Genomic DNA, 14,466 nt, shown 5'->3' with positions numbered 1-14,466 from the left:
CTCACGTTAGGGGGCGCTGTGGAGCAGTTTTGCCACGCCCATTTTTGATTCCATTAAAATAGTGTTATTTCTCGCGGGGGACAATTTTCGGTGAAATTTGGTGACTTTTGGAATATGTTTAGACCTCCAAATTAGCGTTTTAAGAACGCAAAGAATCGTAATAATAAGAAACATAGCAGATCCAATAGGCCTTCGCAGCGCTGTCGCTGCTCGGGCCTAATAAGAAGAATAAGAATTCCACGAAATACAATAGGCCTTCGCAGCGCTGTCGCTGCTCGGGCCTAAATATAATGCATGTTGTGAATAAAGGTTTTTAAAAAAAATGAGGGGGAAAGGTTATACAAGACTGCAGAGTGGTTTGGTTGCAGGAAGAAGACAACATGTTTTGGCACGAAGAGAATGCAAAGCACAAAGCCCATCATATGTGACTAAGCAGATGATCTAACTTCCATCAGGAGGAGGCAGAGGCCAAAAGCCACCTGAAAGAAGCAGCTAATCCAGATATACAAAAACAACAGGCACGAAGACCTTATTTGGATACTCGGGCACTATAGCAAATAATTACCTGATTGTTTACCGTTTTACATACTACAGAGCGCACAGTTTTACCCCCTTGAAGTATTTTATGTCAAGCTCAACAAATGACTGTTTGTGATGAGACTAAGGCCTATTAAACACATCCGGCTGTCATTTCTGGTTAGTCACTCGTGATTTAGAATGTTTGTTTTGTTGCCACGCTTGTTCTGTCTTGAACAGGACAGATAAGAGGAAAGAATGAGTAAAAGAACATTAACAGGAAGGCATGTCAAACAAAAACTTCAGTATCAAATGTGCTAAAATGTTCCCCTCTATAGCAGCTGGTCTAACTTTGAATTAAAAATGTCCAAGATTTGAAATTTATTTTAATTAACTTGTGAGGAGGTTTTTTTTTCCTTTTCCTGTCTGAGGTCAACAGAAGTGCACAAATGTGTGCAGATAACTGACTGCATCATGAGCCGAATGGTGATGTGAACAGGAAACGGAGCACTGATTAAAGCGTGAAAAACATACCTGACATTAAACGATCCCTGTGCAGGACTAATTATTACTCCTGATCTTTAAAAACAACTACAAACATCATTGTGTCCATCTGTTTTCTACTTGCCTCTTACTGCAAGCTCCGTGCCATGTCATTGGGTTACATTTGCATTAAATCCTAAAGCTATCAATCCCTCTTTGTGCTTAAAAGTTAGCTCCTGATAGTTATTTACTAACGTTTTGCATTTATATATGAAAGCCTGTATTCCAATTAGTAACTTTCTTGAAGAGGATCTCTGTGTGTGACATTTACAGCTCAAATTTACTGTTCCAGTGTATCTTTGTTGTGTGTGGGTTTGCCAGCTGGCTTTGCATGTCTGGGCTTGTATCAGTGTCCTAATTCCCATCTGAGTGCTTGATGCTAACTGTAAGACTCCCTGCTCATTAGTCACTGCAACATAAGCTGATTGGAGGCCACACACACACACACTCACACACACAAAGCACGAGTTCAAGCATTCTCATCTCGAGTTAGAAAGACAAAATGAAGGCATAAGCTCTTTTCTGACATGAGATACGCAACGTTAGTTAATCTGTTCAAGTGACGGCTTTCGGTCATTTAGATAGGCGCTCTGATGAAGCGAGTCAGAATGTGTGAGATAAAGCGGTTCATCCAATGAATTTCGTCATTAAAATGTCTTCGTAAAGCCACAGTTTTCTACCAACATGTTGTTTTGCCACAGTTCAGATTAGTGTGCACAACACAGTGGATGGAAGAAGCAGTAAAGGGTTCATTTCTACAGAAATCTGTAATGCAAAAGAAATTATTACAACTCTTGCATAAACCTAAATAAAGAACTATTCAAAGTAAAACAAATAAGATGAAATGTTTACATTTGAACAATTACTTCCTGTATGACCTCTCGCTTATGTCATGACCAATGATTGTGTATAACCTAGGTTTAAAAAGAAATAACTTTATTTCTGGCTTCCTGATTCGGGTTATGGTTGTCCACAATTCATAAAAGTTACTGCTATGTCCTAATAAGGGCAGCTGCGCAGGCTTCTGGGCGTTGTTCAGAGTACCTACCTCAGACAGAGCTGAGGAGAAGTGGTTGCAGTTCTTGTGCATGAGGTGGTAGGCATTGCCCTTGTACTCCTTTCCCATTTCCTCCACAATCCGCTCCACATCCTCTTCTGTGAAGTCTGTGCTGCCCAGGACTATGGCTTCTCTGCGCAAACAAGGAAAGACTGTGTACGCCATGACTCATCGAGGACACACCAAGAGCAACTCCACGCGCAATCAATACATTTCCTGCTAGAATGTCTCATGCGTTTACGAGCTTTCTGCTTTCCCACGCCAGCTTGTTCTGACTTTATGTGGCAATAAATACAATCAAAAATGTATATCTTTATACTGAAACAATACAGCCATCAATACTTAAATCATACTGGGTGGTTTGAGAGATTTTACGTTATTTTTGCACATTTCATCACACCAGATCAACACATTTTGTTCTGATGAAGTAAGCTAAAACGAACAAAAAACGCAAAATCTCTTTACCTGAACAACAAAGTCAGCAGAGGATTAACATTTTGCTCATTTCCTGCATTTCCTTTCCAGTTTTACACAAACACAAAGAAAACAAAACGAGCTGATTGCAGCGTGGAAAAGTGCTGATTTATTTGGCTCGTCTCAGCCGATAACATTCAGACAACCGTCCCAGATGCTCTGTGCTTACAGCCAGCCGGCCTCCGTGGGGACAACTAGTGTGTGTTTGTCTAACAGAGTGTCTCTAAAGCTGCAGGGCAGATCAACTAGAGCAGAAGTAATACACAGCAGAACACTGGTTCTGGGTAGATCGAGGCACTCCAAGCATATTGAACTGACTTAATGCTCTGCTGTTTCTCTGACTCCATTTCAACTTCAGTGAAAATCATTCAGAACAGCTCTATGCTGTACTGGAGTAAAAAAAAGAAAGACTTAGCACAATGTATCTGTTTTTAGGTCTGCACAAAACTGGTGCAAAGACTTTGGCTTTTTTGAACACAGAGTAAAATAATAACATTAAACGTGTTGTTGCTTGCCTAATTCAGCTTCAGAGATGCAGTGTCCTCCATCCTGAGCGGACTGAATGACTAACGGTCTTGATGCTACAGTTCACTGACCAGTTAATAAGCCAACAGACCGATGCTCTGGAGTTGTGCCCCGTCTTAATGACTGCCTGATGAACTGAGCCAGCTTCCCGGCCACATTATGACATTTGGCTTTTAATGAACTGCCTGAAAACAACTGGCAAAGACATGCAGACGTGCTGCGGGCTGTCTGGAGTAGGGCAGAAAATCCCACGAGCACTTTTGGGAAAGCGCTTCTCACGCAAACAGAAAAATACCCTCTACTTACTTAAACTTAAACGTCTCGCCGAGTTCAGTTGCATCGGCTGGCGTAATCTCAAAGATCCCTGAGAATGGATACGGGTGTCCACCGTAGGCAAACTCTGAACACAAACAAACAAGCAAACACTTATTTAAGCAGCTTAGGTTGAGCACGAAAAGCGACTCGCTGACTGGTGCATTTTTAGACAGATACGTGCAGAAGGAAACACAGTGGTGCATTTGTTATGATGTATTATAGGCTATAAAAGGGATTCTCTCTGAAACACAATCCTCGGGGAGATAGTATGATGCAGATAGTGTCGTATTTCTGAGCAACCTTACCTCTCCCATAGACCTCAATCCCTGAGTGAAAGACTCCGATGCCCAGAGAGCTGGTGAACTCATTGATCCAGTACTGAAGGGAGAAGAAAAACAAAGAAAAATGAGTCCTGCATGTTTAAGCGTAGATGAGCATACTGTATGTATGATATGTAGTATTTAAAAAAATGATAACAGTTACTAAAATTTCAGAACAGACAAAGGTGATTTCAACTAATTATGTTCAATAAACTAAAATCTGAACAAATACAAAAAATGATTAACACAATGGCACACTTTATCATTTATTTAAAGGGAACATTTATAAGGCTTTTCCTACAGACCAAATGCACAAAGGCAAACATCCAAAACACATAAAATATAAATTAGGATCCTGTCCACATATGACGTAACCTTCAGTATGATTACATATTAGCAGATGGCAGCTGAAGAGATAATAAACTCCTGTTTAAAATCCTGTTGCAATGCAAGCCGTCATATTGAACGAGGCGCTATTTTGTTGTACTTTTCTTTCTCGTTTCCTTCAAGACTCCGTCAATGCAAAATTTGAATGACAAGATGCCTTCGACCCAATTACACAAACCGAAATGACAGAATCGATAGCTGGCGTCTTCTACTGCTGTTGAAAATGACATTTATAGACCCCTGATGTTTCCCACACAGACCGCTAGCAACAAGCTCTCATAAACTCACAAACATAGTCAAAACTTTTTAATATCTGCAGCAGCTTTGATCTCTCAAACTGCCAGCCACCTTTTTTTTTTTTAGACGTGTGGCAAACATCTTTTGGTGGCATGTGATTGGGCAGCCTGTGAAAGAAGTCGTCACATCGAGAAGATTTTTTAGCTACAGCTTCCACTTTTAAATCTGGTCGAAGCGTACAGTCACAAAAAATAATAATAAAAAAAAAATCAAGCTGCAGACAAATGCAAGAGCTGAACCTTCACCAAAGGTTTTCATCAAATGATCAAAACCCAACATGCAAAGCATTTTAAAGCGGCTACTTGTAGGTAGAAAGCAGATCCACACAAGTATAAGACTGTAGTGTATTTGCAGAAACATAACCCTCAGTAAAGCCACCAAGATTTGTACATAAATTGATATTTTTACAAAAAGCTCAAAACACTAAAAGGAGATAAACCTGAAAACTTTATGCATTGCAAAATGAAGTAAATAGCTCTATGCCATTTTCTTTTTTCAAATATTCATCACCCACCGCCATGAAAGGCAGGCTAATCATATATGTGTGTTCATGTGTCTGTCTGTTAGCAAAATATCTCATGAACTGCTGGGCAAAACTTAATGAAACAAAAATGATGGCTAAATGTTTTCCTAGTGGCAATCTAGTTTTGTTTTCTCAAGTAGACTGAAAATATTTTATTATTGAAGACAAATTTACTCCCTGACTCTTCCATAATTTCAAGCCACGGGCTGTGTTCAGGTCGGATTAAAACGTTTGGGTGAAAACAACAGATTAACGTTTCTTTCTGTAATTTCCAGTCGTGCTACTGGCAGTGTTTTGCCACCACGGCTGTTTTACGTCAGCCGACTTTAAATGGTGACAAAATGTGTCTGTAATCTGCTGTCCAGTCATTTCTCCGGGCCCAAGAGTAATAACCATGTTTGGTTTTCACACACTGAATCACAGAATTAGCTATTAACTGCCTTCAGTGTGCAACGGCGTAAAAACTCGCGACTATCTAAAGCCCAAAAGCCTACAACACGGATTTTATAAAACAGTGAACATCAACTTTAAATCGTTACGCCCAAACTCTTTATAAATGAAAGAAACTGAGTTAGTGTGTAAGGGTTTTGTTTTTTTAAAACAAAGCAATATAAGAAAAATGGGAAATGATGTCACTGTGTCTTTATGAGAGAAAAAAAAGGGAAGAAAAAGAGTATGTTACTCCTTCTGAATGATTGTGAAATTAGGCTGAGTATTTATAGATAAATCAAAGAAAACATATATATACACACACATAGACACACACACACATACACATACACACACCTGCCTGGCTGGCTGGCTGGCTGGCAGGCAGCCAGACAGGTGGTGTAAAGATAATGCTCTCTCATTAGAGCGGTGTACTAAAGCACTCAGAGCTGGCCGGGAAATCCACTTAGCAGAGACAGGAGCAGGATGGCAGGGAGAACGTGACAGGATGGGAGTCGTGGAGGAGAAATAGCAGTCGGGAGCCTGCATTTACATTCCTTCAAAAATCACATAATACCATCGATCCCGGAGCTTTTTTTCTGTCTTTTTAAATACACAAGTTAAACAAACGTAATGGCGAGGACTCTTTCTCCTGACGACGCTCTCTTGGCCTCAGCCATTATCAGATCAAACTCACAGCCAGGAAGTCATCATTCAGCTGTTCAGAGCAACGCACGACACCGCAACATCCATGAAGCCTCCTCCTCCACTTCATTAGCTTGACATGCTGGAATTAAAACTTGAAGCGTACACAGCAAAATACAACAGCCTTTTATTCCGCCGATTTCTTGTGAGACATTAGATCCACGAGCCGATTCTGAAACAACAGAACAACGTCGATCAATCTTTAAACGTTGAAGCCATTTTAAGTAAATCTAACAGTCGGCATCTTTTTCTTTTTGCCCTGTAGTATCAAAAATAGCATGAGTATTTAGTTGTTGTTTTTTTACTTTCACATTGAGTTTAAAATTCTAAAGAAGAGTCAACCACACAGAAGACAGATGTCAATTTGGCTGACAACAGATATCAGGCTGACTTCCTGTTTCATTCACTCTCGTTGCTTGAAGGGGAATAAATTCTCAAAAAGCTAATAAACGAAAGAGATGAGTCTTAGCCCATTTACTGCTAGAATTGCATCATCTTACAGTGTGGTGGAGCGTGACTGCGTGTGACATGATACATCAGAGCCAACACACTAAACACCCGCCAGATAAAATATTAATAACAAATTTTAAATCTGTGTATTTTGTGCAACTTGGTCCCAAAACACTTGTGATTCTTCAATCTATTATTAAATGTCTGTTTGAAGGTACCTAACCTATGCCATATTCACAGAAATACCTTGCGTACAATGAACACCTTAGAAAGTTTGAGAAACGTGTCACACTATACTGAATTGAAAGGCGCTGAACTCTACTGCGTGCAAAGGCCACTTTCCTGATGTGTAATGAATCCCATTTATGTAGATACCCATCACTCGTAAGAGATACACACCCCTAAAGTCTCTGAAGGCTTTTTGCATGCCACGGTAGGACGAGTCCTCTGCAGTCTGTCGTAATAATAAAATTTAGATAGAGATAATAGCTCTGCACAGTTTTCAGAGAAGAAACCACTGTGGCCAGCCAGTCAAGTGAAAAACAAGAGGAAGAGGAAGGAGGGGGAGGAGAGGAGACAGACAGCAACATAAAGAGAGGGAGGAGAAGCAAACAGAAGAGATGATGAAGAAGAAGAGGTGGGGAGAAAGACAGGCTAAAACTATTTTACATACATGTTATGCTAATGCTATCTTACAGATTATATGAGACAAAGACAATATGTGCAATGAAACATCTGGAGATCATTTTCAAACCAAGAGCTCACCCCTTATCCTGAAAATGCCTTTCTGTACTGTTTTATGGCTCTAGCGAGGCAGTTCCCATTTTTTGGCCACAGCAGGGAATCCATAACAATCAATGATTCATCAGCAGATCAATGAGCAGACCCCCACTGACTGACTCACCCCTGCATGGTGACAACACTCAACCTCTGCCTCGTGCTGCACCAAGGACACAACTGCACATCTCCTCTTCAGTGGAAACTGTTGGACTCCTATCACGTCTACTTGTCATGGTTGTTAGACGTTTCACATTGAGTTTTTCTTTCCATGACCTCTCGCATGAAGGCTTACCAAACTAGGATTGCTTCAGAGACCGGAAGAGGCACAACGCTCACCTGTGCCACCTTTTTATTTCGACAGTGGCAGATTATTCTGGCTCTTTTCCCTCATATGGAAATCCAGTATTATCAAAACAAAAGACATGTGGGAACCAGCCAGTCAGTTATCAGTTGTAGATCATCATCTTTATCATGCCTCTCCTAGTCCTATTTTGAAACACTCAGATGTGCTTTAGTTGCACTGAACACCACCAACAACGCCTAATAATAAAGCCTTCTGAGTGGCATTTTGCAACACATCATTTCTTCACATTTTACTTCAAACGAGCCAGAACAGATGCCTGTAGCGATGCCTGGATTCTCATGTCTTTAGTTGGACATAACACTGTCTGACAGGCAGAAAAACGCATTTATGCACCAAGAAGTTGGTGCTTATTTCTGCATATTTTTAAGGAAACTAACTAATGTATGTAAACTGTATCTGTTAGCAGATAAATATAATTCATTTGGAATTTGAGATGATCTTTTGCTTCAGATTTTTTATGACAGTTTGCTTGTTTTTATGTAGTTTTGCCATCTTTTATATCTGATTTGTCTTTCATTTCACCAGTTTTCTATAATTCTTTAATATTACACTTCACACCATGCTGAAATATTCTAGGACTTTAGTAAACAGCTCTTTCGAACTTCCCTTGTTGGTTAAAAGTGCTATTTTATGCCTTCAAATTGCTGTAGGTTTTGTATAAGAGCAACTAAAGAATGAGAGCAAAACACCTAAACACAATGCAAAGAAGCTTAATGTAATTGCACAAAACTACGTGTAGGTTAAATTAAAAATCAACTGTGAAATATTACATATATTTTACTTTCATAAAAATGTCCGCTTATAACAAACGTAGCATCCAGTCACTTTCTACAGAGAAATATGCTGCACAAACTACTTTAACTTCACCAGTTAAAGTAAAGAATGAAATGTTTCAGAGTTTCCTTTTTTTTCTTACCATATCGTAGACGTTCAGGATGATCGGCTCGTTTGCCATCACTGGCATCAGGATTTCGGGCCCCAGACGTCCCTTCTTCCCCGCAGGTCCTTCCTCCTCCTCCTCCTCCTTTCCTCGGTGCGAGATCCCACCTCTCGCCCTCCTAAAACAGACTTTTTCCTTCTTACTGCCGTCACTTTCACGGATGGTGCTCGGCTGGTCTTAACACGTCGGAGTTTAGATAATATTTATTATCGTCCAACATCTGACTGGCTTTGTCCAAATCCCCACAGACGGAGCTGCTGCTGCAGCGGCGGCGGCGGACAGATGAGCCTCCTCTTCGCCCGTCAAATCACTCGCTAAACCCGCTCGGCTAACGACGGCGTAAAAGTGGATTTCTGTCTTCCAGAAAGTGTAAAGGCATTAAAGACAATTGAAACACATTTTCCCAGACCAAGTTTTCTAGGAAACGACATACTTTTAAAATTAAAAACGTATTTTTCTCTGTAAAAAAACCCAACTCGCTACGCCATCTTTAGCTGGCTAACGGTAGAGATGCGACCGTTGGGAGAATTGTTTGTCTCTGCATTCGATTAATCAACCTCAGCGCGCTAAGGATTATGGGTAACGAAGTTTAAAAGCCTTCCATTGATCCACAAAGACACAAATAAGAAGTCAAAACCAATTTGACTCACATTGGCATACATATGACCAGTCCAATTAAAAATGTAAAAAATGTTTAATTTTTATTATCTGCCACCAAAAGGGATGCTGTTTTTGCCCATGTCTCTGTGTGAGCTCATTTGTCTACAGTTAGCAAAATATCTCATGAAATTTTCAGCAAATAATCACAAAAAATTCCCCACAAAAATAGCTATAACTCAGCCAGTGTGACAGACATTGAACTAAAATGTGATGCTTTAGTAGCTGAAAATGAATCCCCATACATATTCTGAGCACCAACTGATCACAAAAGGTATATTTTTAAAACTTTGGCATTAACTACCGGCCTATTAGCAAAATACCTATGAGTAACTGAACAGATTTTAGCGAAACTCTCAGAAAGTAATCATTGGATGTACTTCTAGTGGGTAATGTTTGAAGTCAACCCAATTTAACATGGCCACCACAGCTAATCAACCATAGCCAATACAAAAATGGATATAGCATGGTCAGTTTTATGGATATTCATTCCCAACACATACAGCACTTTAAGCACTAACAGATGAAACGAGATCTTGCAATATCAAATGATTGCCATTAAAGTTATTTACAAGGTTTGACCAAAACTGTATTCAATATGCATTCCTTCAAGGAATACAAGGCCTTTAATTAAACGCGTACCTCTTGTTCTGCCGAGATTTTTTTCATTTAAAAAAAGGGACAAACTGGTGATAAACAGTTAGATTTGACATATTATCATCAGCTGTGTATGAGAAAAATACCAGTTTCCTGAAAAGTTAAAGTCCAATGAGAATGTTAAAATAAATAACTCTCTACTGATGCAAATCTCTGCAGCCAAGTTCCACAGTCTTGCAGTTTGGCAGAAGTATGTTCCCACCATTTTAATGTACTGTGATCGGTATACATCAGACCTTAAAGCAGAGTAGGAACAGAAAAAAAAGTTTCTTCTCTGTCAGGGCCAAACTCATGAACCCTCCTGGTTACTCTTTCCCAACAGCTCCATGATTGCCTCCTGGCTGGAGAACTCCTGCAGTGAAGAGTTCATCTGGTCCAGCAGATCCTCCCCCAGCAGGAAGCTCTTAACGTCGTGCACCGTCATGCCGATGCGATGGTCTGTTACACGGTCCTGGGCGAAGTTGTAGGTCCGGATCTTCTCTGATCTGCCTTTCGTGCCAATCTGAAAGAGGAGGAGTAGGAGACTGAGTTTTTGTTCCCTACTTTACATTGTTTTGTTTGCTCACTTCCTTTTTGGATTACAAATAAATCAAATTAAAGAAGTTGTTTCATGTTTATTTTACTTTATTAAATTTGATCTAATACTGTTTCAATAATAAACAGTTAAATCCAACATCTTATATCTTTCAAAAGTCTTGTTTTGCAGTTTTCAATCTCACCTGGATTTTGCGCTGGTTGTAGCGCTTGCTGATTTCATCCTCCAGCTTCATGCTGTAAAGTTTTGCTCTCAGAGCCTTCATGGCCTTCTCTCTGTTCTTCAGCTGGGATCGCTCCTGTTGGCACTCTGCAACCACACCTAACAAGCACACACAAGCATTCAAGGGCTGCATTAAAAAGGACCAACTCGTTTCACAACCGCTGTTACAAACAGGAAAGAAACAAGTGGAGAGTGACAAAATTATCTTTCAGGGTTACACATGAACATGTCAAAATGCTTTTACAACTCCTGACTATGGGGGGAAAACAGGTTAGGCAGTTTCTTTCACAGCACCCTCGGATTAAACAAAGTTTCTTGATTTGCTCAGGATTGTTGCTCTTGTGAAGTGGTAAAAAGCTACAGAGTTTAGCACAATTTTTAAAACTGATACTTTCTACCAACTTTACTTCCTGTAGCTGATTTCATTACCTATTCATCTGTTCTTTTTTTGAACTTTTTTTATGCACAGTGTCTTGTATTTTTCCTGAGTACTTTTGATGGTTGTGAAAAGAGTGCAGAGGTGTAAGTTTTTGCTGAGCTATTTTAAACACTGCGTGACATCCAATTAAAGATCATTTTAACTCAATTTGGAAACAAATTAAAGCAGGTCATGTTGGCTCGGGTTTCTCCGAACAAAAAGGGAAAATGTGCAGCGTGTTCGGTCTGCATCAGCGTGTGTTCCTGTCAGTTTTTACCTGTTGGAAGATGGACGATTCTGACTGCACTGTCTGTTGTGTTGACATGTTGACCTCCAGCTCCGCTTGCTCTCTTCGTTTCTATCCTCAGGTCCTTAGAGTTTATTGTGAAAGAGATCTAAACAGACCACACAAGAGAAACAAAAGATTAAAAAATAAATTAAACATGTTACAACTACTCTTTCATGTTTCTGAAGCTTGTTTCAAGGAACTTGTTTCCATCCAACCCCAATTTTAATATTCATATTATAATAATAACATATTTTTAAAGTGCTTTAAACACACCAAGATTAAAAAAGGCTTGTATTGACAGCAAAAATTAGCACATCAGTATTGTACATATTAACTATTTATCTATTTTGTGTATTCATACCTCTGTGGGTTGGGGCAGAACAGCTACAGTCATGGTACTGGTGTGCATCCGGCCTTGTTTTTCAGTCTTGGGAACCCTCTGAACTCGATGAACTCCGGCCTCAAACTTCATCTTCTTGTAGCTCTGAGGACCACTGATACTGGCCGAGGCGTGACGCAGTCCTCCTGCTCACATCAAAGGACATAATACAAAAGCTTTGTCACCAAAGTTCTACGTATGTGTTCAAATTTAGGGCTCAGAACAAAGTCATGCCATGAGATGCTGGCATTTTAAATCTATGTGTCAAAAAAAAAAGGTTTGCTTCTTTGCATTAGACTTTTGATATACATTTTATTCCTTCAGCCTTAAAAGTCAGGTTGCTTCAAGTCTTTTCCTGTTGTATAACTTATTTCCTTCTACCTGTTTAAGATCACACAAAAAAGTACAGAAACATTTCTGCATTAAGAGTCAGAGGAAATCCCCTTTTTGCATGATATATAATATTAATAACTGCAATTTTGGATGTATGTGTGTGTGCCACCTTTTAGTGGCAGCTGTCAGTTTCAAGATGATTGCAACTTAGCCTAGAATCTAAGTGACAAGTATGCAAAGACAATGGGGCCACTATTCTGTGACCTAAATATGGGACAGTGGTCTGAAATTCTTGTCTTCTATTTCAAAAGGCCACTTAAAGAAAAGGAAACAAAAACAGGGCAGAATTTTTAACTACACCCACTTTTTCCAGCAACGCAACACAGAGATGACAACAGAAACAGAGGTAAAAAGAAAAAAAAAGTAAAAAATGGTTACTTTAGATTAGCTGAACAATAGCGTGACTCTTTGTGGAATCTAACGATCTGCATCAACTGACCTAAATCGCTTGCCATGTGATCCAGGATTTCGAAGGACCAGCCGTGATGCTGAGCGAAGCTTTGGTACATGTCAAATATCTGCAGAAGAAAGCAGAACAAACAGGAACACTGAAAATACTTTACAGAACTAATTAAGATTGATATTGGTCTCCCCTCCAAGTATGTAGTTCACTATTTAGTTTGCTGAAATAATACAACAACATTATGAGCCGAACTCGGTCAAAAATGTGTCCATGAAATACAAATGAATTTGTTACACGGATGCTTGACCAGACCTCAGAGGTGAAAAGCATGGCCTCCTGACCCCCGACACCAGCTGTGATTTCCAGGACAAGGTCACTCATATCAGCCTCCTCATCTGTGATCAGCAGATCTAAAATCTGATTGGAGATAATGACTGAGTACAACAACAAAAGAAAACAGAGAAGTACAACAGTGTTTTCTTGTTCATAGGATGGCATTAGCTAAATGTGCAAACCCTCCTTTTCTAATCTTCTACTATATTTTGCAGCATCTTGTAAAAGTGAAAAGCCACACCTTTTGTCTCAGATCTTGAATATCTTGCAAACACCCTTCTCTCTCCATCTCAGCCAGTTCTCGCATTGCCGGATCCTCATCTTTGAGCAAAGTGAAAAATAAATTAGTGTAACAAGTGTAACTGGCTGAATTCACTCTTTTTTCAAATACCGCTTTTAGCTTTAGGATAACTTTCTTCATGTCTCACCTTTCAGGAGGATCTCAGTCTGTGTGATCTCCTTTTGTTTTTTGTCCAGCTCTCTGATGGTCTGAATGAGAGGAGCCAGCAGTGACACTTTGGTCCACTTGGTCCTCATTTCATCATCTCTGCGCTCATCTTCTGTCACATTGCCACTGACAACATGTAAACACTCATTGTACTCTTTCTCTATCTGTTTTAAGTGTTCTTGTAGAGAACTTCTGGCAAAAAGTTCATCCACTGACAGCAGCTTCACCATCAGTGGAGTACCTGAGTGAATTGCCCTTTGGCTCCTGTGATACAGGTGGTTGGTATGTTCAGGGAAGGTGTGGTTGATATGTTGAGGTTTTTGTTGAAAGTGAGGTATCACCTCACCTCTTCTCTGAAGGAGGCTAAGAAGTCTTCTATAAGCCATTACAAATTTGACTTAAAGAATATTTAGGCAGCAGTAGAACAGACCTTGATGTCACTTTCTGGTGTATGACTCTCAATAAGCCAAATTCCATTCAAAACTACTCAGGTTTAAGGATAATTGTTCTTTAAACGTGCCTAAAAGTCCTGGATTGATTATTTTAGGAAACAGCTTGTCCACAACAAAGGAATTATTAAATTCGGGGTACATGTCATGCAACAAACATAAGTTTAATTTGATAAAACTTTAAATTTTAAAGTAAGTTCACGTGGTCTGCAGCTACAATCAGTGCTGTGGCAAAACCTGAAGACAAAACTACCGTTTCAAATCCAGGACTGAAAATAACTATTAATCTGTGACGTTGTAATGAAGGCTGTATTTCTACAGATAAATCTAACGGAGTAAACAAACACTTTGCAGCTACAATACACAGCCGTGAAACAGACTAAAGCTAGTGATTCCTTTTTATCGAAAACATTTTGCTGACATTACGACAAACCACATTTCAGTCACACATTGTCCTAGAATTATCAGGTCACTAATTGTTACCATCTGCTTTTGAAACGCTGCTTCTTTACCACCTTGCTGTAGGGCGCAGACATATTGAATGTGACACGCATGCGCAGTTATTAATTGCCTTACTGCCCCCCACTGGCTTTAACCCTCTACTACAACTACTCACAAATGTAGATTTTATTATAAAGCTAAACCTGACTTTAAATAT

The 14,466-nt window shown here is 39.7% G+C and overlaps 2 protein-coding genes across 4 annotated transcripts in view; both read right to left on the bottom strand.

Annotated features, from left to right (window-relative positions):
• The window catches only part of LOC108244655 (deubiquitinase DESI2), a 15,120-nt gene extending 5,946 nt beyond the window's left edge, over positions 1-9,174 (bottom strand). Inside the window, exons 1-4 of the mRNA XM_017431043.3 lie at positions 8,602-9,174; positions 3,736-3,808; positions 3,422-3,515; positions 2,108-2,249 (exon numbers count right to left, since the gene is read on the bottom strand). Of these exons, the coding sequence (XP_017286532.1) occupies positions 2,108-2,249; positions 3,422-3,515; positions 3,736-3,808; positions 8,602-8,649 (357 nt within the window). The 5' untranslated portion in view covers positions 8,650-9,174. The remainder of the gene's footprint in view (positions 1-2,107; positions 2,250-3,421; positions 3,516-3,735; positions 3,809-8,601) is intronic.
• Positions 9,175-9,738: 564 nt separating this feature from the next.
• mtrf1l (mitochondrial translational release factor 1-like) lies at positions 9,739-14,359 on the bottom strand. 3 transcript variants are annotated; one of them, XM_025008463.1, is made up of 9 exons: positions 14,292-14,345; positions 13,340-13,485; positions 13,153-13,232; positions 12,891-12,995; positions 12,615-12,693; positions 11,765-11,928; positions 11,392-11,509; positions 10,659-10,795; positions 9,739-10,441 (listed from the first exon to the last, which is right to left on the bottom strand). In XM_025008463.1, the coding sequence occupies exons 1-9, from the start codon at positions 14,342-14,344 to the stop codon at positions 10,229-10,231; spliced, it is 1,095 nt and encodes a 364-aa protein (XP_024864231.1). In that variant the 5' UTR covers position 14,345; the 3' UTR covers positions 9,739-10,228. The 3 variants fall into 3 exon arrangements, with proteins under 3 accessions (XP_024864231.1, XP_037829379.1, XP_017284064.1); XM_037973451.1 differs by lacking the exon at positions 14,292-14,345 and adding an exon at positions 13,601-13,714; XM_017428575.3 differs by having other exon boundaries at positions 13,340-14,359.
• Positions 14,360-14,466: the final 107 nt, after the last annotated feature.

Source organism: Kryptolebias marmoratus, linkage group LG22 (genome assembly GCF_001649575.2).
Source record: "Kryptolebias marmoratus isolate JLee-2015 linkage group LG22, ASM164957v2, whole genome shotgun sequence".
Classification (NCBI taxonomy): domain Eukaryota; kingdom Metazoa; phylum Chordata; class Actinopteri; order Cyprinodontiformes; family Rivulidae; genus Kryptolebias; species Kryptolebias marmoratus.
The sequence above is the reverse complement of the archived record's forward strand: the minus strand, read 5'-3'. Positions and strand labels throughout refer to the sequence as shown.